Source organism: Panthera pardus, unplaced genomic scaffold (genome assembly GCF_024362965.1).
Source record: "Panthera pardus isolate Hobbes unplaced genomic scaffold, ASM2436296v1 HiC_scaffold_8, whole genome shotgun sequence".
NCBI lineage: Eukaryota > Metazoa > Chordata > Mammalia > Carnivora > Felidae > Panthera > Panthera pardus.
In genome coordinates, this window is record NW_026527013.1 from 4,035,058 (window position 1) to 4,059,904 (window position 24,847).

The 24,847-nt window shown below is 57.7% G+C and overlaps 2 protein-coding genes across 4 annotated transcripts in view; both read right to left on the reverse strand.

Moving 5' to 3' along the window:
- Window positions 1-756: 756 nt before the first annotated feature.
- TINCR (TINCR ubiquitin domain containing) lies at window positions 757-6,610 on the reverse strand. Of its 3 annotated transcripts, none has more exons than XM_053897704.1 (3): window positions 6,309-6,610; window positions 3,757-3,841; window positions 757-2,599 (listed from the first exon to the last, which is right to left on the reverse strand). In XM_053897704.1, exons 1-2 carry the CDS (start codon window positions 6,566-6,568, stop codon window positions 3,802-3,804), a joined length of 300 nt encoding a protein of 99 aa, XP_053753679.1. In that variant the 5' UTR covers window positions 6,569-6,610; the 3' UTR covers window positions 757-2,599; window positions 3,757-3,801. The 3 variants fall into 3 exon arrangements, with proteins under 3 accessions (XP_053753679.1, XP_053753681.1, XP_053753680.1); XM_053897706.1 differs by having other exon boundaries at window positions 3,757-3,845; XM_053897705.1 differs by lacking the exon at window positions 757-2,599 and adding an exon at window positions 4,052-4,128.
- Window positions 6,611-21,941: 15,331 nt separating this feature from the next.
- The window catches only part of SAFB2 (scaffold attachment factor B2), a 32,768-nt gene continuing 29,862 nt past the window's right edge, over window positions 21,942-24,847 (reverse strand). The window contains exons 18-21 of the mRNA XM_019430721.2: window positions 24,365-24,495; window positions 22,815-22,906; window positions 22,612-22,678; window positions 21,942-22,332 (exon numbers count right to left, since the gene is read on the reverse strand). Of these exons, the coding sequence (XP_019286266.2) occupies window positions 22,179-22,332; window positions 22,612-22,678; window positions 22,815-22,906; window positions 24,365-24,495 (444 nt within the window). The 3' untranslated portion in view covers window positions 21,942-22,178. The remainder of the gene's footprint in view (window positions 22,333-22,611; window positions 22,679-22,814; window positions 22,907-24,364; window positions 24,496-24,847) is intronic.

Here is a 24,847-nt window from a genome sequence, read left to right on the forward strand (position 1 = left end):
ACTCGAAACTCCTTGCTGCCCAGACTTGCTCCTGGGGTGGAGCCAGGAGCCTGAGAGGCCCCGGGGGCGGGGGTGGGGGGAGGGACCAGGCCTCCCCTCTTTTCACAGCCCAGAGAGGGGTGACCCCGGCGACCTGGTTGGGGTCAGCCAGAATAGGAGTCGAGGGAAAAGGTGTTCCTGGGGAGGGCAGAGCTTGCACGGTCCTGGAGGGGAGGCCGAGACAGGCACTCCCGGGCAGAAGCCCCAAGACCAAGTTAGGGGACTTGAGCTTGACCTGTTTGCACGTAATCTTTATTCATGCACACGCGAAGAGGGCCCTTCTCTGCCCGGTCCCCAACCTGCTGATGTGATGCCGGGGCCCCAGGCAGGATCTGTCAGGCTGGGAGGAGGGAGACACCCCCTAGTTCCATGCATGAAGCCCATCCCCGTGGGATTGGAGGCTGCAGGACCCGGAGACCGACTGGGAGCACGGCAGAGCGCGCACAGCGGTGAGGCATTCGTGCGAGGACCTCGAGAGTGTAGGAGCGTGCCAGGTGGAACAGACCAGAAAGGGCATTCTGGGCACAGAGTGTGCACATGCAAAGGCCTGGAGCCGTGTCATTCCCAGGCAGGTGCCAGAACTGCGCCCGAGTGGGCAGTGACCCTACAGGCCTCAAGGGGTCAGGGCTGGACCAGAGAGAGACCTAGGGTAACAGAAGCCCAGAGGGAAACGGAGACTCTTCGTGGAGGATCAGAAATGGCCGCATGAACAAGGGGGCGTTGTAGCTGGGCTTTGCAGGATGACTAGGAGTTTGCCAAACAGAGAGGGCAGGGCATGCCAGCTGGAGGGGGGCGGAATTCCAAGCCCATGCTGACGGAGTAGCAGGAGAAAGGAGCACCCGAGGGGCAGAATCAGGCGGTGTCAGGTTTCTCCAGATCCGAGGTCGCGGTGGCCCCTCAAGGGCAAACCACACTGTAGGAAGATTTCACGGAGCTCTGCCAGCCTTGCCAGGCCTGGAGCCTCCTCAGAGTCCTGCCGGCTCCAGCCACTGTCCCCTCTCCTTCCTGGGTCACAGGCTCTGTCCATTTTAGTCCATGACGACATGTGGTGGGGGCACCGCTTTCTGCATGTGGCTCTGGGACCTCAGGCCAGGCTTGTGCCTCCCTGCAGCTCCGTTTCCCCATCTGGAAAACGGGAACGCGGGGAGCTGCTTTCGTCGCTCTTTGCGTTCGCCTCAGGACTGGGAGGCATCCAACAAACCAAGTGAGGAAGGAAGAAAAGTGGTAACAGGAAGAAAGGGAAGGAGGGGGAGAGACGGGAGACGGGAGGGGAGGAAGGGAGGAAGGGGGAAGGGAGAGGCTTTGAACCCCTCCTCCAGGCGACCGGCCTCGGCCAGGTCCAGCATTACTATCTCAGAACACGCCTGAGCTGTCGAGGCTTAAGAAATGGGGGGTGATTTGCATGTGATTTGCATAGTGTTTGTTAAATGTCAAAACGGCCTGAAACGCTCCCTCCCCCCTCCCTGCCGCCGCCGCCGCCCCCCACCTTCAGTCAAGAAGCAGGAAACCCTCCCCCTCCTCCATCAGGGACCTCCGCCTGGGCTGGGACCCCTCAGTTCAGGGGCTGCTGCTGGGGCAGCCGCCCCGAGAAGGATGACCTCGGACACCCCCTCTGTAAAACGGGCCATAATCCCAGCCACCACCACGCGTGGTCCGTCTCCAGTAAGTCGAGGCCGGCCGAGGATGGGGCACCGACTGGGGCACGCAGTGGGGGCCGAGGAGTGGAGCTGGGTGGTCCCCAAGAGCCCCCTCCCTTCCTGTCCAGCTGGGGCCCAGCCTTCTACCCAGAGGGTCCTGTCCCCAGAGTTCCCACACCACGTCGCCTGGAATGCCCCCGTGATCACCGCCTGTGCCTCATGGCTCTACGCGGCCCAGCACCCCCCAACCCCACCCATTCAACCAGAGCCCTTCAGACCCAACGGGGAGACCCCGTGTAAGGGACAAGGCAGTGGGATTCAGGGGAAGGAGGACACCGCCGAGGGAGTGGGCACCGTTGCGGGGGTGAGAGGGCTGGGGTCCCCCCAGTCTCCACCTGTAGCCATTTGAGATTTCGCCAGTAACTGGCTGCACCCTCGGGCCCCCACGCAAAGGCCGTTCGCAGTACAGGGGGCTTGGGGTGGGCCCCAAGGAGGACAAAGTGCTCACTGACTGGTGAGAAGGGAATCCGAGAAGACGTCCCGGAGGAGGCTGCAATCTCAGGTGAGCTGGAGTGGCCGAGAGGAGCACGAAAGGTGCTTCAGGCAGGGGGCCCAGCTTGGGCAAAGGTGTGGCCGAGAGAACGTCCAAGGTGAAGGGATGACGTCCTCCGCGCGCCTCACCTCTCCCCTCTGTGGGTCTCTTCGGATCATACCCTCTGGCTGCACACGTTGGAGGCCCCCAGGGGGGAGCCATGGCCTCGGGGTTACACAGGCTCCTCCCTGCTGCCTGGGCTGGAGCAGCAACATCCCAGGTGGGGCGTCAGGGACTGGGCCTCCCCCTGGGTGTGATCAGGTGTGTCTGGGGCAGCAGGCATCAGCTGGTCAGGCCGGGACGTCACCCGCACGCCCCCAGGAGCCCGGAACTTGCAAGAGCAGCAAGGAGGAAACAGAACAATTTCAATCCAGGCCCGTGGAAAGGTGAAACACCAGCTGTCTGGCCAGTTTTCCTTCTTCCCTTTCCCTAACATCCTCGACTTGGCGGCTGACGCATGTAGCCCTCTCCTTCTTCCCGCTGGCCCCGGTGCCTACCGGGAGGCAGAGACACAGGGATGGCAGGAGCCTGGCTGTTTGGAGCCCCCTGGTGACCGTCTCAGGAATTGCAGGCAAAGTGCAATTCAACCGACCCTCTTCGACCCGATCCCACTCTTGCCTCCTAAGAAGCCCAGCGAGGAGTGCTTTGCCCGAGGTCACACAGCAAGTCGGGGCAACATCATTCCTGCTAGCTAGGGGCAACAGATGTTGGTCTACCGGTAAGTGAGAGAGTAAGGCCCACGTTCTTACCCAGGGGGCAAAAATCATGAGGGTGTGCCGTGGGGTGAGAGTCAACAGAAGTGAGTCCCTTCTCTCTGGCCTCAGTTTCCACATCTGTGGTCTCTACACTCTACAGTGTCCTTTCTGTATTAGGGACAGAGGCATCTGGCTGGCTTAGTCGGTACAGCGACTCTTTTTTTTTTTTTTTTTTTTTTAAATTTTTTTTCAACGTTTTTTATTTATTTTTGGGACAGAGAGAGACAGAGCATGAACGGGGGAGGGGCAGAGAGAGAGGGAGACACAGAATCGGAAACAGGCTCCAGGCTCCGAGCCATCAGCCCAGAGCCTGACGCGGGGCTCGAACTCACGGACCGCGAGATCGTGACCTGGCTGAAGTCGGACGCTTAACCGACTGCGCCACCCAGGCGCCCCGGTACAGCGACTCTTAATCTCAGAGTTGTGAGTTTGAGTCCCACATGGGGTGTAGAGGTTACTTAAGAAAAAAAAAAAAAATCTTTCGGATGCCTGGGCGGCTCGGTCAGTTAAGCGGCTGACTCTTGGTTTGGCTCAGGTCACGATCTCGCGGTTTTGTGTGAGTTCGAGCCCCGCGTCCGGCTCCGTGCTGACAGCGTGGAGCCCTGCTTGGGATTCTCTCTCTCCCTCTTTCTCTGCCCCTCATGCTGTCTCTCTCAAAATAAATAAGTAAACTTAAATAAATAAAAAAGGAAATCAATCTTTAAAAAAAAAAGAAACAGTACTGGAGACTTACCCAGAGTGAAGTCGGGGCTCCTGCCCCAGCCTGCTCCCTCAGCCGTCACCTCCAGTCCCCTTGGTCACGCCTCCACCTCCGCCAACTACCTGAAAGACGGGGACAGGAAGACACATGTGGCAGGCCAAATGCAGCCCTCATCTTGGCACTCACGGCCGTGATCTGCTCAACGTCCCGCCAACGCATCTTCAAGAACCCGCCCAGGACTCACCTCCCCCCCCTCCCCACTTCCAGGCACTGCCAGGGCTCCGGGAAGATGTGCTAAGCAGCCCCTGAACAAATATTTGTTGAGGACCTACTATGTGCCGGGCACTGAACTGGGAACACGGCAGAGAGCAGGAGGGACAATAGAGTGTTCATCGAGTTTACAGCCTGGGGGAGGAGATGAGGTGAAAAAACCGATGAAACCTAAAGAAGTCAGCTGCCGATAAGTGCTAGCGAGAGAGACAGAGCAGGGGTGGGGGGTGGGCCCTGTCAGCGGGATGCAATTTTAAACCGGGTCATCAGGGAAGACTGAACTGTGACGATACCCGAACTAAGGCCTGAAAGCGCTGAGTAAGGGAGGAGGGCAGGTGGAAAGCATTCCAGGCGGATGGAACAGCCAGTGCAAAGGCCCGGCAGGACCCTGCCTAGAGTGTTGGAAAAACAGTGAGTTGGCTCTCTCGTAGTTCAGTCTCCACCACCTGGACCTCTGCCCTGGTCCCCAGGTTTCTGCCCTCAACCCCCCCCCCCCAGTCTGTGCTCCCTGCAGTGGACACCAGAGGGCGCTGAGTAGAGCCTCCTTTCCTCTGCCCACCGCCCTCCAGGGTTCCCATCTCCTTCAGCAAAAACCCAAGTCCTCCATGAGGTCCCCCAAGGTCCTCCATGAGCTGCCTCCACCCCTCCATGGCCACCCCTCCTCCCTCTCTCCCCCTCGCTCACTCTGCTCCAGTCACATAGGCCTCCTCGCTGTTCCTCCAACACACCAAGCCTGGTCCTGCCCCAGGGCCTTTGCACGAACTGTGCCCTCTGCCCAAACTTTCCTTTGCCTGCATATCCACTTGATTCCCTCCCTCACCTCCATCAAGACTTTACTCAAACTGTCACCTCCTCAGTGAAGCTGTCCCTACAACCCTGTTTAAAATGACAACCCACAGGGGGCACCTGGGTGGCTCCGTTGGTTAGGCACCAGAGCTCAGGTCATGGTCTCACAGTTTGTGGGTTTGAGCCCCACACGGAGCTCTGCACTGAGAGTGTGGAGCCTGCTTGGGATTCTCTCTTTCCCTCGCTCTCTGCCCCTCCCCCACCTGCACTTTCTCTCTCTCTCTGTCTCAAAAATAAATACACTTAAAAATAAAATTAAAAAAAAATAAAACATAAAATAACATAAAATAACAAAATAAAATAAAATAAAATAAAATAAAATAAAATAAAATAAAATAAAATAAAATAAAATAAAATAAAATAAAATAAAAATAATCCTCGGGGCACCTGGGTGGCCCAGTCAGTTAACCCTCTGACTCTTGATTTTGGCTCAGGTCGTGATCTCACGGCTCATGAGTTCAAAACCCTGCGTTGGGCTCCACGCTATCCACCCAGAGATTCTCTCCCTCCCTCTCCCTCTGCGCTCACCACCCCCCTCAAAATACATAAAATAAACATGTAAAATGACAGCCCCCATCCCTCCACTCTCGAATCACCCCACCCCTGAGACCCTCCTTCCAGAGGACCCGGGGAAGGCGGCTGTCCCCGCAACCTGGAGCCTCCAGGACCGGCTTCTGAGGCTCCCGCTCTCAAAGCATCACCCCAGGCTTGCAGATCAAACCTTAAGGGCCAAACCTGGCAAGTGTGACCTCCGTAAACCACGGTTACACATCTGGCTTCAGTCCATCCCCTGCCCACACTTGCAAGCCGGCCTCTGCCCTGGGACCAACCCCTGCCCACGTCTACGACCTCCCTGTCCCTCTTGCCACACGGCAGCCTTCACCGTCTCCCGGAGCCGCCCCAGGCCTCTCCGTGTGCGTGCCTGTCCCAGATGCCCTTCTGCGCAGACCCCTCCTTGGGCAGAGACGCCCCTTTGGAAAACTCGGATGGCCGGGTCAGAGTGCTGGCAAAGAAGCGTGTGGGCAGGACTGTGGGGGGTGGCACGGAAGGCAGAGAGACGCAGAGAGACGAGAGGGTCACACAGGCACAAGCGGCGGAGACGGCCACGGACAGAGGGACGGAGACCGGAAGAGTGACCGGAAGTGAAACACACACAGGGCCAGCGCCACTGAGAGAGGAAGGAGACTGGGGGCGGAGGGGCAGGTCAGAGGGAGGGGGCAGAGCCAGAGAAGAGGCGTCGCGAAGGGGGGCCAGGCCCCTGCGTGCCGGCCTCCCGCCTCCTGGCAGCTGCTTCCCACAGCCGCCGGCGCTGCCCTGCGCCCGCCTCCGGCCCCGGGACCCCGGCCCCCCGCGCCCCACCGGGGACCCCAGCCCGCGGCCCTCCCGCCTCCTTGCAGCCGCCCCCCCCCCCCAACCCCCGCCCGGTCCTCCCGCCCTCCCCCCCGCCCCGGGACCCCCCGCCCCGCCACCTGGGGTCGCTGACGAGCAGCAGCACGGAGCCGTCCTGCAGGCGCACGTCGCGCACCGTCTGGTGGTCGTCCAGCCGCCGCGCGTTGTAGTAGAAGGTGCGCTTCCAGGAGCACACGCCCTGGCCCACGAGCTGCGCGCGCAGGTCGCTGAGCGTGTCGCGCGGCCGCACCGTGAGCGGCAGCAGCAGCGCCTCGTCCGCCAGGTGCACCTTGATGTGGTAGCGCTTCCAGCGCGACAGGCCCCGCCGCAGCCCCTCCATGGCGCCCGCCCGGCGCTCCGGCCCCGGCCCGGCCGCCCGCCCGCCCCCCGCGCCCGCGCCCGCGCCCGCCCGTCCAGGCACGCCCGGCGAGCGGGCGGGGGCCCCGGAGGGCGGGACGCGGCGGCGGCGGCGGCGGCGGCGCCCGGCCGGGGCCCCTCGCCGCCGCCCCCTCGCTCCGGCGGGGACGCGCCCCGGACACCTGCGCGCCAAGGGCGCCCCGAAAGGAGCGCGTCACGCGGATGAGTCCGGACGCACACGCGAGGCGTCGGCCCGAGGGGAGGGAAGGGAGCGAGAGGGGAGCCTGGCGGGCCATCTTAGACCGAGGCGAGGGTCAAGGGAGGCGTCTCAGAGGAGGCGGCGTCTGGACCCAGCCGTGAAGGACGAGGGGGGCGCGCCGGCCCTGGGAAGGGGCCTCCTGCGGGCGGCGGCGGGAGCGGCCAGTGCAAAGGCCCCGGGGCAGGGTCCCGACCGGGCCGCCGCCGGAGGAACAGGGCGGAGGAGGCCTCTGGCTGAGCGGTGGCGGGGCGGGGGCAGGAGGGAGGGAGGTTAAACAGACAGGCGAGGGGGGAGGGGAGGAAGACTTGTGCTTTTACTCGGAGGGAGATGGGACCCCTGGAAGGCTGCGGGCAGTGGAAGGAAGTGACTGGAGTTTACGCTTGTTACCCGTTTATTCCCTTATTTCCTTCGAGACACATACAACAAGCACCTAGTCTGGGTCTGGGCTGGTCTGGGCAGCGCTGGGCAGCAGAGAAGTCTCAACCTAGGGTCCTGCCCTCGGAGGTCTCCCAGTTGGGGAGGTGGGGACACAGAGCAGGACACAGACACTCCCGGCCCCTGTGCACTCAGGGCTTGAGAAGTAGGAGCTCCCAGGCTGGGAAAGGCCAGGAGGTGGGGATGGCTTCCCAGATGGGTGGGCATTGGAGCTTGGGCTTTGGCAGATGAGTAGGAGTTCAACGCTCCCACTAAGGAGGCACCTGCCCACGGTCACCAACTATTAGTTCAATGTGTGCCTAGTGGGGAGAAACGGGAGTCAAGACTTACGGCCAGTATCAGCCACAAGAGGCTGTGAGCAGGGGATCGCCTACCCCCAATTCCTTGTTTGTTCTCTCCCCCCCACCCCCCACCCCCACCTTGCAATCCCTTTCTCAGGCCCAGCTGGCCTCTGCAGTCCCACTGATCCAAGCGCCCTCTTCCCAAAAGCCTTCCCTGATTGCTGCCTGCCCCTACCCACTGTCATACCTACCAGGACAGAACTGACCGGTTTCTGGTATCTAGGATTCTGGCTTGACCTCAATGACTCTAAGTCTGTACTTAGAAGCCAGTTTCACTGGGCTCCCTGGGAAGTCCTGCTCCAGCAGTGGCTGGGAGGGCAGGAGGAAGGGAGGGAGGAGGAGGAGGAGGGAGGGAGGGAGGGAGAGAGGCTGAGGCCAGCACAAGACAGAGTGTGGGCTCCAATCCTGACCCTGCCTCTTGGAAGTTCCTGAGGAAGGAACGTACCCTCCCTGGTCCTGGAGGTCCCCATCTATCCAGTGGGAATTGCTATGAGGATAAATTGCTGGGGGTGAAGTACTTAGAATATTCCTGAAGCATAGTCGCCCCACTAATTGGCTATGCTGAGGGAGTAGTCACAGAGAAGGGCAATTTGACTCCTCCAAGAAAAGCAGATGAAAACAAAAATAGCAAACAGGAAAGTCACCTGGTCAGTGACAGATGGGGTTCCAGGTATAGGATTTAAAAAGAAAGAAAGAAAAAAAAAGCTTCTCTTAATTGTCACCTGGTGCGATCATCTCCCATTTTACAGATGAGTAAACTGAGGCCTAGAGAGGCTGAGTGACTTCTCTGAGGATACACAGTGAAAAATGGCAGAACCAGAACCCTAGCCAAGTGCTCGCTGGCCACCTAACTTCATGAATCACGCCACTGTGCACTTGCTACCCAGCGTGTTACACAATCATCGGATTTCAGATGCAGATTTTAAAAGTGCCTAAAAGCAAAATAAATTTCAGGTGGGTCCCCATCCCCTGAATGTGCCTGCCCCGTGCAAAAAAAAAAAAAAAAAAAGAGAGAGAGAGAGAGACAGAGGCTATAAGACTACTAGAAGAGAACATGGGAGTTCAAAATAATAACAATCCCAGTGTGTTGAAGCATGACATTAAGCCTGAAGCCTTTAATTAAAAGATTAGTAATTGATGGCATACAAATATAAAATTCCTGCGTGTGCCCGTGTGTGCACACACACATCACACATCCTAGGTCAATAGACAAAGTTAGGAAAACCTTTCCAAGACATGCTAGATGAAAAGCTGATTTCCTTAATATGTAAAAAGCTCCCAGAAATCAATAAGTAAGGGCCAACGACCCAATAGAAAAAGCAGCAAAAGACAGTCTTTGGAAAGGAAATATGCATGTCTTCTAAGCATATGAACGGAGCCTCTTTTCACTCACAGTAAACGAAATGTAAAATGAAACTACCACGAAATACCCTTTTAAAAAAAAAAACGAAATCTATCGAGTTGCTAGAAATGAAGAAGTTTGATCGTTGACCACGTTGCCGGGCCCAGCTTTGGGAGAAGGGCAGGCTCACGCCTTGGGGTGCGCAGTGCGAAATGGCATAATCTCTCTAGTGACAGCTACTGAAATGACAAACCAGCCGTATGTGCCTTCTGGCAGTCTCTCCATGGGCCCGAGGGCAGATTATCGCACAAGCGCTGAGCCATTTACGCGTAACCTGCAGCAAACTGTGTGGCCGAGCCCATAGGTCAAAGGAGAGAAACTAAGGCCCACAGAGCAGAAATGGGAGAACGAGAACCCAGGCTGGTGCGCCCTCTTTCTAGGGCAGGTGGACGGGCCGGCTCGACCGGCACCCCGGCCCCAGCCACCTCCCTTGTCAGGCTAAGCTTCGGGCTCTCCCGTCGCACCCGCTGGTGTCTCCAACAGGTCAGAGCGAGGCCCAGGGACGCTGGGAGCATACGGGGGCCAAGCCAGCCACGCCGAGCCCTGTGAGTGTTGGGTGCCAGTTCCAATTAATTCTGACTTTCTCATTAAGCCGTCAGGAAAGCCAGGTGGCTGCAGGCAGTAGCCCTCTGCCTGGGCCGCCAGATTAAAGGGATCATGGTTTCTGCCTCAAGACACTATATTATCTGTCACGGGCGATTATAGGAGACCCAGGCGGACAGTGACAAGCTCAGAGAATCCGAGTTCCGGAACCTGGGAAGCTCAGAGTCGTGGGACCGCTGAAACTGCGGACTCCCAGAATCTTGGAATGCCTGGCGTTCTAGACCCGCAGAATGCATCCCCCTGAACGTTCCCGAATTGGAGAGCGATGGCCACTGAACCTGGCATCACAGAATTCTGGAATCCCAGATGCTCTTGTGATGCGGAAGAGATTTCTCACCTGGTTTTATCCCCTTGGATCGGGGGTCTGTCACACTGGAAGCCCAGAGGCTGAATCTGGTTGGCGTGTGCGTGATGCTTTTGAAAAAAGATCTGGGGAGTGAGAGTTTCCACGTAAGCAGTCGGAGCTCCATTGGTGTCTCCAGACCAAGTGGCAGCCGTGGGCGCTCTGTGGCTGCGTTCACCGTCCCTACGAGGTCCCGTTCACTTCTTGACCCCTGAAGGGCGCGTTTGCTCTCACTGGACCAGTGATAGTACTCACTTTGGTTCTTCATTTTACGACCGAGAAAGTGAGTTCCAAGGGGCAGCATTTTTGCTAAGGTCCCCCCCCCCCGCCCCCCAGGGAAAAAAATCACGTTCCCAGCGCCACATCAGAAGGCAGGGGCAGAGCCCCTGGAACGTGGCAGGAGTGAGCTAACGAGAGGGCTCAGGCGCCTCTCTAGCTGGGAGGCAAAAGGAGAATGTGGTGTGGGGGTAGAATGGCTTTGTGAAGGGCATGGGACGGAGTTTGGATTTTCTTCTAAGGGCAGTGGGGAGCCATGGGAGGGTTTGAAGCAAGGGAATGGCATGATCTATTCTATGCATTAGAAAACACCCTGACAGTGCTGGGTCCATCTCAGAAGATGGATACATCGATCCTTAGCTAGGAAAGGCCTTGCCTCGGGTCAGGGTGCCCTCCATAGCTACCACTTCTTGGACCTCTGGCCCCCTCCAATAAAATTTCATCGCTAGGAGGTCTGGCAAATGAGGGCTCACGACGGTCTCTGCTGGTAAGTTGTGTTATTCTAGTCTATCTCTCTTGTGGCATCCTTCATATATAAAGAGCTGTCGGAAACAAATAAGAATAGAGAGACACATGCAAAGAACATGGATGTTACTTTGGACGCCCAAACGATGTAGGCGGGAAATTATAAACGACAGGCTCACATACAAAAGTGTCTAATCTTCTAGAATTCTCCCACTCTTATATTTGAGAAAGATATCTGATCCCTGATAATATTTGATTTTTTGAGGATGCAAGGCAATGGGTACTCATGTCCATTGCTAGTATAAGTTAGTACCATCTTTCTGGAAGGCAAGATGGCTAAGTGTATTGAAAGCCTTTGATGGATAACAACCAATGGTAATAACTCACTTCTGTTGAGTAACAGATCGACTTCACTTATTGTGTCCCCCCCAATTGAACAGAAGCTCCCCTGGGGCGGGGATTTTTGTGTGTTTTGCTCACTGCTGGGTCCCTAGTACCACTAACAGCCCCTGGATCTGATTTATATACCCAGCACGGTCTAGACTACTCATTTTTCTGTGCACTGGAGTTTGAGAACCACTGAGCTAGACTTCACCAAAAAGGAAGTTTTGGTGCGGAGAGATATCTGAGCATCCACTCTATTTAGGTCTTTTAAGACAACCAGTGGGGGCGCCTGGGTGGCTCAGTCGGTTAAACGTCCGACTTCAGGTCTCGATCTCGCGGTTCGTGAGTTCGAGTCCCGCATCGGGCTCTGTGCTGACAGCTCAGAGCCAGGAGCCTGCTTCGGAATCTGTGTCTCCCTGTCTCCCTGCCCCTCCCCTGCTCATGCTCTGTCTGTCTCTCAAAAGTAATAAATAAACGTTAAAAACAAAATTTTAAAAATAAATAAAAGACAACCAGTGAATCCCTAGGAGTGGCAGGGAGGATTTTCAGGGCCTCCCACTGACCCCGCAGCTTAATGGATGTGCTTGTCATTCTAAGGAATAAGTGGGATGATTTCTGACGCCTACTAGTCCATAGGCTGGGCCAGACTGTGTCCAAAGAGCTTTACAAACACTCAGCTCAGTCGCTTCAGAGCGAAGCTCTACGTTAGGTGCTAATGTTTAGGCCCATTTTACAGATGAGGAAACTGAGCCCCCGGCATGAAAGCAGTGTCCCAGCAAGGGCCTGGCGCAGAGTAAGTGCTTAGGTTTAGCAGAACCGAAATCGTACTCAGTCAGCGTGTGAACACGAGTTCCTAGCTCTCTGGGAGGCGTGTCTTCTAGGGGCCTGTGAGAGACTGCGGTCCCATGGAGCATCCGCAAATGCTCCCTAGGCTCAGGCTCGGATTCCCTGGGTGACTCAAACAGAAGTGGTCGTGGCAGGTTTCTGGTGTCGTGGAGACGTGCTGCAGATATCACCTCCCCCCCGCCCCCCGCCGCCCCAAGACAAACACAGACACCGCAGCCCCTGGGACACACACACACCTCGAGGCAAAGAGGCCTGCTAGGTACATACCCCAAGACAAATACACGCACGCCCACCCACATGAAAACACACACTTAGACGCACACATACCCGGGACCAATGCAAACACACACCCCAAGACAGACACACGCAAGCCGGGGCCTTGGCCTGACCTGGCCGGGTTAGGGAGGCTCTGGACAGCCTGGACCCCAGCCCTGGCTTCAGCCCCCACCTCTGTGCCTTCACCCTGGGGCCCAGAGCCACCCGCTAAGGCGGGAGCGGACTGGGGTGGGGGTGGGGGACCAGTGCAGGAGCCGCTGGCGGGGAGAAAGGAGCAGGCGGGGCAGGCAGGCCAGCTGAGGGCACAGAGCGCGGCTCTTGGGCGCCACCCGGTGGGCATGGGGGGCAGGGGGCACGGCACCCCTTCAACTCCACAGTTTTGCAGGTCTGTGGGTGTCTCTGGGCCCATGGGGGGGGCCTTTGTCTCTGAGTCTGTGTCCCTTTCTCTCTGTGTCTCGCTCAGCCTCTGTCTCCCTTCTCTGTAAGTCTCTGTCTTTTGCTCCCTCTTCCTCCCCTGCCCCCGTGCCTCCCCCTACCTCTGGAGCCCCAGCCCTCCTCCACAGAGGAGCCTGAGTGCCTCCAACGACCCCTCCCTACCCACCCCTCTTATCAGCAGCATCTCCTGTCCCCGGTCCTCCGATGGCATCTTGGCACTTCCTGCCACCCATGGGCTGCCAGCATGACTCAGTCCAGGTGGGGTGGGGTGACCGACCTCGTCAGCTTTGCCAGCCCGCCGCTCCCACAGCCTCCGTTCTGGTCTCCGGGGAGGGGACCGCATCTGCGCCCTCCGCCAGAGCCTGGTGCAGGAACCCACCTTGGCTCACGCTTTCCCTGGGGCTGGCCGACGCTGGCTGCCCGGAGGCGAGAAGTGCTACTTGTCTGGCGGGGAGGGGCACGGGGACGATGAAGATTTGAACGCCCTAAGCCAGGAAGGGCCTAGAGAGACAGTGATGGTCACCCTTGAACCCTGCGAGGAGGACAGGGGTCTCAACTGCCGAAAACCCGCCATGGACCCCCCCACCCCCACCCCGCCGCCATCGCCCATGGGCCTGCTCCCTGGGCAGCCCAAGCCTCAGAGCCCAGTCTGACCCCAAGGTCCCCAAGCTTTTCACTCTATTCCTTTGAGGTGCCACACCCTTTCCCCCCTGGGGGATTCTGCGCATTCTGTTCCCTCCCCAGATGCCCTTCCGGTCACCTCCTCCAGGAAGCCGGCCTCATCCCACCCGCTGCTTGAAGCCATCTGTTGAACATCAGAAAGCAGGTCTGTCTCAGTCACGGTCATGGCGGTGTCCCTGGCACGGAGCCCGGCTCACAGGAAGGGTCCGGGAAGCGTTTGCTAAACAGAGGAGGGAAGGGTTCAGGGCTGTGCCTTCGAGCCCAGATGTTTCTTCTTGCCTTGCTGGGGAGACCCTGGCCGAGTGGGTTGCTTCCCGCTCTGCGCCCTGTTTCCCCGGGATGGGGAGTGAGGGGACGTTTTCTGGGCCACTGGTGAAATCTACCCTGCTGGGTTTCATTTCAGCCGAGTCGGTAAATATTTGGTCCTCTGCGGCCAGCAGCATCTAGGCGGGGGAAGCTTCAGTGCCTTTTACGAGCCTTCCCGCAGGCGCCTAACGCGAGGTTTCCGTGGCGGGGTATGTGGGACGCCCAGGCAGTGTCACAGCTGGCTGCCGTGAGGTGGGTAGAACTGTGGGGCCGCAAGAAGCCACCAGAGGCTTCTGGCACTTAACCCCGCCGTGCGCGGCATCGGGAGGCCAGACCCGGGCCTCTCGTTTTACAAATGGCTAATGCCACATCATGAGATGACGGGCGTGGTTGAAGTGGAGACTGAGCAGCATCCCCTCCCAAGTCCGAAGGACATACTGAATCCTTAGGGGGAGGTATATCCGGCAAGGAGGTGGAAGGCCTTGAGTACGTGTAGCTCTTCTCGAAGAATCAGAGGCCACTCTTGACCATCAAAGGCGAAGCACCCGCTGTGTGCGGAGTACTGAGCAGTTTAAATGCCCCGCCTCCTTGGGTCCTCAGAAATCACGCAGCCCCTTTTACACGGACACAAGTCAGAGGGGTTCAAGGTAACTGGCTTGGGGTCACCCAGCTGGCGAGGGGCAGAGCTGTTGAGTCTGACCTTCTGGCCTGGCTTGGTCTCATCACCCAACCCTCCCCGGCAAGGGCCACCGTCTGGATACCCTGGAAACCACGGCGCTTCTCAATGGTCAGGATCCCAGGGGCGACTGGAAGGAAGGCCTGAATCAGACCAGCAGTTCTGAGTTGGGGCCTGGGAACCTGCACGGGAAGCTGGCATCTGCCTCCGCCCCAGGTAACTCTTGCTATAGAGTCCCTTCACAGAAACAGCAGCCTCTTTACTGCATCCGTCCGAACGCGTTTGCAGCGTCCCCTCTGAATCTCGGGGGAGACTGCCACCTGCTGTTTCCTGAGGACGCCACTGAGACGTGAGGATTTGAGGGCCCCCATCAGGCACTAAACGGGGGGAACTTGCCACCAGCCCTTGAGAGACCCCACAGGCCAAACAAGGGGTCACGCATTTGGAAAACTTGAAAATACAAGATTATTGTGTAGTTTTCTTCCTCCTCTCCGAGACTTGATGAGCATTTAGTGTGTGTCTGCCATGGCCCAGGTGTATTGGCCGTATCTTTGTTTTCTGCTGTTTGATGCTTTGACACTGGGGGCCTTACTCACCCTGGAGGCACAGCCCCTCCCGGGGGCCAGCTAATTCCGAGACAGCAAACGACCCACCGACCCACCCTGGACTGCCTCTCACATGCAAACTAACCGTCACAGAGCCCAAGCCCCAACCCTGTCCTCTGGAGGCTGTCCCACTCGGGGCCAATGTCCCCCTGCCCTATCACCCCAGGGCCCAGGACCACACAACTAGGCCATTCCCTACACCCCAGAGCCCTCTGGCCTTACTCAGACTAGCAGTCCTGGGCCTGCTGACCCGGCTTCACTGTTCCTGCTGGCCGAAACCACGCTAAAGTCCTTGTCCACTCTGTGCCCCCCTGCACCCCACCCCCGCCCCCCTCCGCCTGACTGACCCGGGCACTTCCCCGTGTGGCCCTGCACGCCCCCACCCCTGCTCCTGCCGTGGCATCAGTGAGTAACGACCTTTCTATTTATTTATTTATTTATTTATTTATTTATTTAATGTTTATTTTTGAGAGAGAGCGAGCGGGGTAGTGGCAGAGCCGTCTGACGGGGACAGAGGATCCGAAGCAGATTCTGTGCTGACAGCAGAGAGCTCGATGTGGAGCTCGAACCCACGAGCTGTGAGATCATGACCTGAGCTGAAGTCAGGTGCTTAACCAACTGAGCCACCCAGGTGCCCTTATCTATTTATTAAAAAAAAAAAAAAAAAATTATTAAAAAAATTTTTTTTAATGTTTTTATTTACTTTTGAGACAGAGAGAGACAGAGCACGAGCAGGGGAGGGGTAGAGAGAGAGAGGGAGACCCAGAATCCGAAGCAGGCTCCGGGCTCCGAGCTGTCGGCACAGAGCCCGACGCGGGGCTCAAACTCACGACCTGAGCCGGAGTCTGACGCTCAACTGACTGAGCCACCCAGGCGCCTCGACCCCTATTTATTTTTTTAAAGTAATCTCTGCACCCAACGCGGAGGGCTCGATGTCACCACCCCAAGATCATGAGTCGCACACTCTACCACTGAGCACGCCAGCTGCCCCAGACCTTCTTTGCAGCGGCGGTCGTCTGCTGATCTGCTGGCCTCGTCAGCCCTGAAGCACAATGGAACCTACGTCTGGGAACGCCTGCCGCTGGAGACACAGCTGAGAACGACACAGCGAATGCCTGGGGACGTTGACATTCTGGTGCCGGCTGTGGACAGAACGCGATGAGGACAGGCAGCTGTGACAGTGACCAGGTGGGAAGGGAGCCCTCGGGGTGGGTGGAATCTGAGCCCCGACCTTCAAGGTCGGAAGGGGCGGTCGGCGTGGCCAGTGCCACGGCACGGCCCTCACTTCACTGGATCCTGTCCTGAGAGCTTCCCGCGGAGCAGGACGGGGTCCCGTTGGGCCAGGATTTGCTGCCGGAGGCGACACTGGTGGCAACAAGTAACAAGCCAAGAGCCACGGGCCATCCTGCTGCTCCCCGTCACCTGCCTTTCCGGGAGTGATCTGGGGGCCTCGGCACTGCTTTCACCTCCGCGGGGGCCACTTCCAGCCCCGATGGCATCAGGGACACCGGAAGTTACCCTTGAGGTCAACTCTAAAGGTTAGGCGCACACACAGAGTAGCGAGTCACCCTCGAGTCCGGCCTGCAGGGAGGAACTGTCACTTCAGCACCACGTGACCTCAGTACGTGGCCCCCGCATCCCAGGGTGGACCCACGAGCAAGTGTCTGTCGGGCGCTGTCGGGCCGCGAGGGGGTCCTGGATTCCCAGGGGGGTCCAATCTGATCACACGAACCCTTAAACTTGGAGGCTCTTCCCTGCCTGTGGTCGGAGAAGGGACTCCGGCAAGGCCGGGCTCTGCGGATGGGGGAGGGGCGGGGACAGGGCACGGGAGGGGGACCCGGGAACGCAGGGCACCTGTTCCTGTGCCGCAGCCTCCACAGGGAACCGGCCCTGCCCACCCTGAAGTGTGGGGCTTCTGGCCTCCAAAACCGGGGGATGATGAGTTGGTGCTGTTTTGAGTCACTAAGTTTGTCTTAATTTGTTAGGGCAGCCGCAGGAAAACGCACACACCCAGTTATCCTGCAGGTATTGTGTGAAACGCTCCAATCCCAAAATGAGCACAGCACTCCGGGGACAGGAGGAGATCACTGTTGCTGAGAACCCGGCGCCCCAGCGAGCAAAGCAGGCTGCCAGCACACGGGGTGGGGTGGGCCTGCTGTGGCCATCCGTCAAATCCTGCCCGGCTGAAGGCAGCACACACCCCTTTGAGACACGGGAAAGCAGTGGGCTGCAGAAGGGGTGAGTCACTTTCCCAAGGACACACAGCTCCAGAGGCGGAGCTGAGCTGTGGACCCACCTGACAAGGTGACAGCCCAGATTCAAACCATGACTCTCACCATCCTGTGACCATATGACTCAAGAGGGGGGCATCTTACCTGGTGGGAGTAGGGGCCGGGGGGGGGGGCGGGAGATGGGGGGGCACGCCCCCAGGAATATCGGTGGAGGCCCCACCCCTCACCCCCAGAAAGCCGCTTTATTTTTTGAAAAATTTTTCAATGTTTATTTTTGAGAGAGAAACAGAGCATGAGTGGGTTAGGGGCAGAGAGAGAGGGAGACACAGAATCGGAAGCAGGCTCCAGGCTCCGAGCGGTCCGCACAGAGCCCGACGCGGGGCTCGAACCCACGAACCGCGAGATCATGACCTGAGCCGGAGTCGGACGATTCACCGACTGAGCCCCCCAGGCGCCCCTCCGGCAAATCGCTTTAGAGGCACTACGTCCCCACTAGCTGGCGACTTTTGTGTCCGTATTTTTTTTTTTTTTAAAACCCAAAGGGCTTTTTATAACTTTGTGTTTGAGATTTTTTTTGACTAGAAGTAACACACACAATTTAAGACTGGCAATCATCATGCAGGCTTGGGAATTCCTGCAAAGTGAGAAAATTTCACCTAGCAACTGTTTTGAAATGTAATGAAATCTGTATGAGTACAAAATTTAGCAGTTGATGAGGTTGACACATTTTTGTAGACGTGCAGACATTTGATAAGGTATTAATGCTGATGTGGGTTTTATTTGGGGAGCTGATAATTTCTTTCTTCCTTCTCTCCAGGCCTCAAAACTTCTTCCAGGTTCTCTGAACAGCACGAGCAAGCACCACCCCAGGACCTTTTCCTCAAGGGCCTCCCAGTGCCTGTCAACATTAAGCACTTACTGTATGCAGCAACAATTCTGAGTTTTTCACGTATTTGACTGACTTAATCTTCGCAAAGACTCTTTATGGTAAATACTACTATTGTTTTCTTCTTCCAGTTAAGGAGGCCAAAGCAGAGGGACCATGAACTCCCTGCGGGAAGACAAGGCAGATGGGGTGGATCCTGAGCCCGCCCTCCTGGCCTCCACACCTAGTGCTTCCTGATCCGGTGGTAACCCACAGAACCCCCATCTTCAAAAATTACTTTTAGTGGCCCTGGGCGGCTCAGTCGGTCAAGTGTCTCACTTCGGCTCAGGTCATGATCTCGAGGTTCGTGGGTTCGAGCCCCGCGTCGGGCTCTGTGCGGACAGCTCGGAGCCTGGAGCCTGCTTCGGATTCTGTGTCTCCCTCTCTCTCTGACCCTCCCCTGCTCGCGCTCGGTGTCTCTCTCTCAACATTTTTTAAATTGTGATAAAATACACATAAAATGTAACCATTTCTTTTTTTTCTTTTTCTTTTTTTTTTTTTTTTAAAGTATACTTGTGGTTGACTTTATCAAATTTCTTTTTTTTTTTTTTTTTTTTAAATTTTTAACGTTTTATTTATTTTTGAGACAGAGAGAGACAGAGCATGAACGGGGGAGGGGCAGAGAGAGAGGGAGACACAGAATCCGAAACAGGCTCCAGGCTCTGAGCCATCAGCCCAGAGCCCGACGCGGGGCTCGAACTCACGGACCGCAAGATCGTGACCTGAGCCGAAGTCGGACGCTTAACCGACTGAGCCACCCAGGCGCCCCAAAATGTAACCATTTCTAAGTGCACAGGTCAGCAGCACCAAGCACATTCACACTGTCGTGCAGCCACCCCCACCAGCTGTGTCCAGAACTTTCCATCTCCCCAAACTGAGACTGTCCCCATGAAGCACTGACTCCCCGCCCACCCCCCCCCCCCGGCTCCCACCATCTACTCTCTGCCCTTGCGGACGGGACTCCTCTGGGGACCCCCTGTGCGTGGGGTCACGCGGGATGTGTCCTTCTGTGTCTGGCTTCTGTCCCTGTGCACAGTGACCTCCAGGGCCGTCCACGTGGTGGCAGTTCAGTGCGTGGATGGACACAGTTTATCCTTACCACCACACACGACTGTCATAAACCCCAGAAAACCCGTGTTGGTGACGTGGAAAAGGTGCAACTTTTCCACATTGTGGAGAACAGGTGGTTCCTCCAAAGTTAAACACAGAATTACCATAGGAGCCAGCAATCCCATGCCTAGGCACCTACCCAGAATGGGAAACGTGCGCGAGCAAATACACGTACTCCGGCCTTCACCGTAAGCAACGTTCACAGGAGCCAAAAATGCAAACAATCCCCATGCCTGCTAGCAGGCCCCTTCTAGAACACACGCCTGGTTCCACCTCGTCTCCTGACATAAAAATCAGACCTAATATAACCCAACTACAATTAGAAAAAAATACGATGCATTTCAGACACAAACACAAGAAAGAAGAAGAGACTATCACTGCTCAGGGGCAGGGCCCAGTTATAGGGCGAACGTGACCCGGTGCTCAAGTTGCATGCGCGCGCACAGCTCCGATCCTGGGCGGAGGCGGCTGGGAGGCATTTAGACCCCGGCAGCCCCAGCAGCTCTGGTCACAGAAATGGGAAGATCCTGGACTCAAGTGTTGAGCGATGCTCCACTTGCCCAGAAGTCACGTCCCGGAGGGGACGCCTGGGTGGCTCGGTAGGTTTAAGTGCTCGACTCTTGATTTCAGCTCAGGTCATGATCTCAGGGTTCGTGAGATCAAGCCCCAAGTTGGGCTCTGTGTTGCCAGTGCGGAGCCTGCTTGGGATTCTCTCTCTGCCCCTCCCCGGCTTGTGCTCTCTCGAAGCAAACAAATAAACTAAAAAAAAAGGCAGTTGCATCCTGGGAAGATCTGTATATGAAAACCGTGAGGAGCACTTACGGGGGGTAAACTCTGCCAACCCCGTTGCTGTGTTGAAACGCTGGCCTCCAGGGCCTCAGAACGCGACTGTATTTGGGGACAAAGCCCTTATGTGAGTGATGGAGTTAAAATGAGGGCATTCGGGTGGGCCCCAACCCACGTGACCAGCGTGCGCACAGCAAGGGGCAATTTGGCCAAGGACACGCGCACAGGGAGGCCGATGGCGGAGGCGGAATTCAGGGTGACGTGTCGACAAAGCCAAGGGACGCCGAAGATGGTCAGCGATCCCCTAAAAGCTGGGCGAGCGTACGGAACGGACTCTCTCACAGCCTGGTAAGGAACCGGCCCAGACGACACGGGACTTCCGGCCTCCAGAACCGTGAGAGAATAGACTGGTCTCAAAGCACCCCGTCTCCAGTACTGTGTTCCCGCAGGCCTAGCAAACGCTGCATCCACGTCAGCCAGACCCAGGCTGCAGGCTCGGCTGACTAGGAAGGGGCTGTTCTCGCCCCCGCGGCTCTCCGAGGCTCCCCTGGGGCAGCTCAGCAGCGGTGCCCCGCCTGAGGGCCACGGGTCACACCCTCGGTCACCCCTTCCCCCTGAAGGGCGGTCGCTCAACTGCAGCCAGGTGACAAGATCTCAAAACGGGTCTCACCCACACCCCCAGGCCGGGTATGGCTTTGATCACCCAACATGGGAAGCTCAGACCCGTTTCTAGACTCTGACTTGCAGAGAAGAGACGGGGCCCCATGCAGGAGGTGACGCGGAGGCAGCATCTTGCCCAACTGTCACTGGAAAACGACTCTGAGGGCCCCCGTGGTGGGGGTGGCCACGAGGTATTTACTTGCCGCAATTCAGACGAGCAGGACGCCAAAGGCCAGCGCTGACCCGCCTTTAACGGTCTAGATTCCGCGGCAAGCTGGGCAGATTTTCAGATCGCTCTTTTAAAACTAAACACCCCAGCGGGAACACAGGCTACTCCGGGAGAACTGGTGATTGTTCAGGAGCCTGTGGGGTGGCTGTCCTAGTTACGAAGGGAATCCAGGTTCCCAGCAGGCGGCACTGAGGTTAACTCTCACCACGCCGGATCACGGCCAGGACTTGTGGGAGGCAGGCCCTCCGGCTTACCCCCAGACCCCCTCCCCGCCCCCCGGCACAGGTCCCTTGGATGCCCCAGCGTGCCGCACCGGGGGTCACCTATGCTCTCGGCTGGCATGGGCTCAGCCGTTCTCTGGTAGAAACTCTTCCTGTGGAGTCACACAGGAGGGGCCTGGGTCAGAGGACTCATGTATGGCACTTATGGCTGGCCAGAGGCCTTGTCTGGCAGGCTTTGACGAAGAAAATTAGAACTGTTTGTAGTGACAAATGAGGAAATTACATATTAAATGCAGGGACTGCCCTCAGCCAGACCCCAAGCCCGCACACCATCACTGGACGCCCCCCACCCCAGGCACACCAGCTCGAGGGGTGAAGCGACTGGTCTGTAGGCCCCACGATGCACCCCCCCCACCTGCCGTTAAGAAATCCTAATTCTGGGGCACTTGGGTGCCTCAGGTTAAATGTCCGACTTCGGCTCAGGCAGGTCCCGATTGCACGGTGAGTTCGAGTCCCACGTCGGGCTCTGCGCCAACATATCGGAGCCTGCTTCCCATTCTGTGCCTCCCTCTCTCTGCTCCTTCCCTCCACTCGCGCCCGGTCTCCCTCGGTCTCAAAAATAAACGAACATTTACCAAATAAAAAGAAATCCTGGTTCTGATCCCAGCCCTGCCACCTCCTACAAGCTCTAGGACCTTGGGCAGGTGGCCCACACCCGTTTCCTCATCTGTAAGGAGGGGAGATGGACGTCCCACTCCCCGGGGAGGCCAGCAGAACTGGGTACGGGAGCCTCTACACACACGTCGGTGCCGCTGAGGTCGGAAGCGTTCTCTGTCCTGCAATCAGTGCGACACACACCGGTGCGAACCATAAACTTTTATTAATGGAAAATGGAATGCCTTATTAACAGAAATCTTGTCTTAAAAATGGCAGAGATCACGTTTATTAAAAAAAAAAAAAAAAGTGAATTCACATTGTATTGAGCTACAACATGGTGGCAGGATTTGCTTTTTGTTTCTTAAAAGATTCCGCAAGTTCAAGGTAACTCTGGCTGAGATTCAACAGTGCATCTGCCTACCTGGAAACTCGGAGTGGGGTTTAGTAGCGGCGGGTGAAGTGGGGATACGGGTGGGGGTGGGGGTGGGGGTGCGGAACTCTGCTGCCCCGGTCCTGGCCGGCCAGTCCACCTTCCAGTCCGCCACCGGGCACCATGTGACCCTGGGAATGCCCGCCTTGTGCAAAGCCGCCTCGCCTAGGAACAAAGGCACACGTTTGTCCCCTTGAAGTGCTTGCCGCTCTCACCGTTCTGGGGCGCAGCGCATGGCTGTGCAGCCTTTACGGCCCGTTGGCTCTTCCAGGTGAGGGAAATCAGAACCACAGACTGAGCTCCGACTTGCACAAGCTGCCAAGAGCTGCTTTTCGGGTTGGTTTTCAAAACATTCAACCCGGCAAACCGACCAAACGTGCAAAGAAGGGAGAGGAAATGAGGAGTGGGAACAAATCAATTTTATCTGAGCGCAAAACTTCTTACCCCGACATCCCGCCCCGATTTGCCATGTGTCCTGGCCCCGAGGGCCCAGAGAGGCCCCTCTCACCACCTGGAAGAAAAGAAAGGCTTTGCACACACTCCCTTCTTGGAAGTGCCTGGAAGCCTCTGCAACCGCTGGAGGGACCAGTCCCCAGGGAGCGTCCTGGGAACCCTCCTTCTACTCCTGGGCACAGGTCAGCCTGTACCTTGCCACCGCGCGTGCTCCCGGCCCGCCGTGCCTGCGTCCACCGAACCCGGCCACACGCGCTCCTGATGCTCCGCCCAGTCACGTCCAGCCCTGCGTCAAAACAAAAAGCCGACCGGAGAGTGTGCCACGTGCCTGCACGGGGAGGCCGTAGCACGGCCGATCCCGCCCGATGTCACGCGTTTCTGAGGGACAACGGCGAAGCGTGAGGACGACACGCCCCCGCGGAGACCCACGTGGCCAGTAAGCACCCGGAGCAGCTCGGCGCAGCCACGCGCATGGGACGGGAGACCTCCACGCGACCCGCTGGGTTGGCCGGTGGCAAAGGGACAGACGCTGGGCGCTTCGGAGGACGCGGAGACAGCGATCCTCACACGTGGCTGGTGAGAACGGGCAACAGTGCGGCAGGCTGACCCCGGGACCCAGCGAGTCCACCCCTGGTCATCTACCCCAGGGGAGCGGGAAACACATTCACGGGAAGACCCGCGCACGAATACGCTTAGCAGCAGGATCCTCTGACAGCCCCAAGGTGAAACCACCCCAATGGCCAGCAGCTCATGAGCGGGAGACGCAAAACGTGCTCTCCCCACATGTGGCCTGTTACCGAACCCCAAGAAGGAATACGGCTCTGACCCAGGTGACCGTGTGACCGGACCTTGAAAACACTACGCTGAAAGAAGCAGGACACAAAAGGCCGTGACACGTGACTTCACTTGTGTGAAACGCCCACAACAGGCCAACCCAGAGACAGATGGTGGATCGGGGGTGCAGGGGCTGCGGGGTGGGGAGGGACCGGGACTGACTGCTAATGGAGCTTCCCTCGGGGGTGGACTGTGGTGATGAGCGTACAACTCTTGAATACATTAAAAAACATCAAATCGCACACTTCAGGTGGATGAACTATATACGGCACGTGAATAAAGCTCAAGAGAGCTGTTTAAAAAAAAAAAAAAAGTTTCAGACAGAAAGTCCAGGTGATTCAAACCAAAACACAAGTCCAATGTGCGGCCACCAGCAGCCACCAGGCGTGTCCAGGAAAGCTTCCCAGACTCAGGCTGAGTCTGGAACGGTCAGAGTACCAGCTGCCAGGCCGGCCAGTGCGCAGAGCCGCGGGCGAGAAGCCCATCAGAGCCCCCAACACCTGTCCTCGAGGGTGAAGGCGAGACTGCCCCGCATGGGGTGACAGCCACCCAGCCCTACAGTGACGGTGCTCAGTGTCCCCTCTCGTCTGCAGAGGAGCTCCCCGGTTACATTTCCCACGGACATTTAAGGCAAAACGGACAAAATGGCATTCAAGGACCGAGAGCTCAACGGGTCACCTGGGGAAGACGACTTTTCATCGCTCCTCTACCGGAGTGGTGCACCCTTCGCTCAACCCCTGAAAACCCACCTCGAGATGAGGCAGAACCTTCTGACATGCAAAGACCTGCCTTAAAAACACCTACAGGCCCCTGGGGGACAGCGGCGGGGATGTCCTGGGGCAAGTCTACGAAAGGATCCAGGGCGGTGTTCCTCAGCAGACAGGGACCCCCAGAGCTGCCCGCTGCTTACCTGGGTGGGGGCGGCGGCCCCCGGCCCTCACTCATCCTCTTGTCGGAGCCGTAGCCCCCCCAGCCGTCTCGGGAGTCTCGGCTATGGCGCTCTGGTGGTCCTCCGTGGCCGTGGCGTTCATCTGAGTAGTGCTGGAAGGCACAAGAGGGACAGGGCACCCTAACCATGCCGTTCTTGGACGGGCCTGTGAACCTGCAGATCCCGCTGCAGCCGGCCGGGGTGTGGCCCCAAGGGGACCTGTCCAGGCCCCTTCCAAACCGCACACCTCACCGGATGCTCTGCTCCCAACCCTGACGAGGCCACAGAAGCTCCTGGTGGGCCCTCTGCTTCCTGATCTCCTCCTTGCTCGAGAACTCTTGGGCACCCCTAGACCTCCATCTCTGGCACCACATAAAGTGCCAGCAGAGGCCTCTCTGGCCCTGTGAGCTCGGAGAGCCCTGCACTTGATGGCATTTGATGGCTCTGCTGAAGGGTCCTCTGAGA

What these genes read in the sequence shown, in the direction of transcription:
- TINCR (XM_053897704.1), bottom strand. Translation starts at nt 6,568, where the DNA reads ATGGAGGGGCTGCGGCGGGGCCTGTCGCGCTGGAAGCGCTACCACATC. An exon ending in CTGCTCGTCAGCGACCCCAG is followed by an intron (nt 3,842 to 6,308) that starts GTGGCGGGGCGG and finishes TCTTTCAGGTAG; the next exon opens with TTGGCGGAGGTGGAGGCGTG.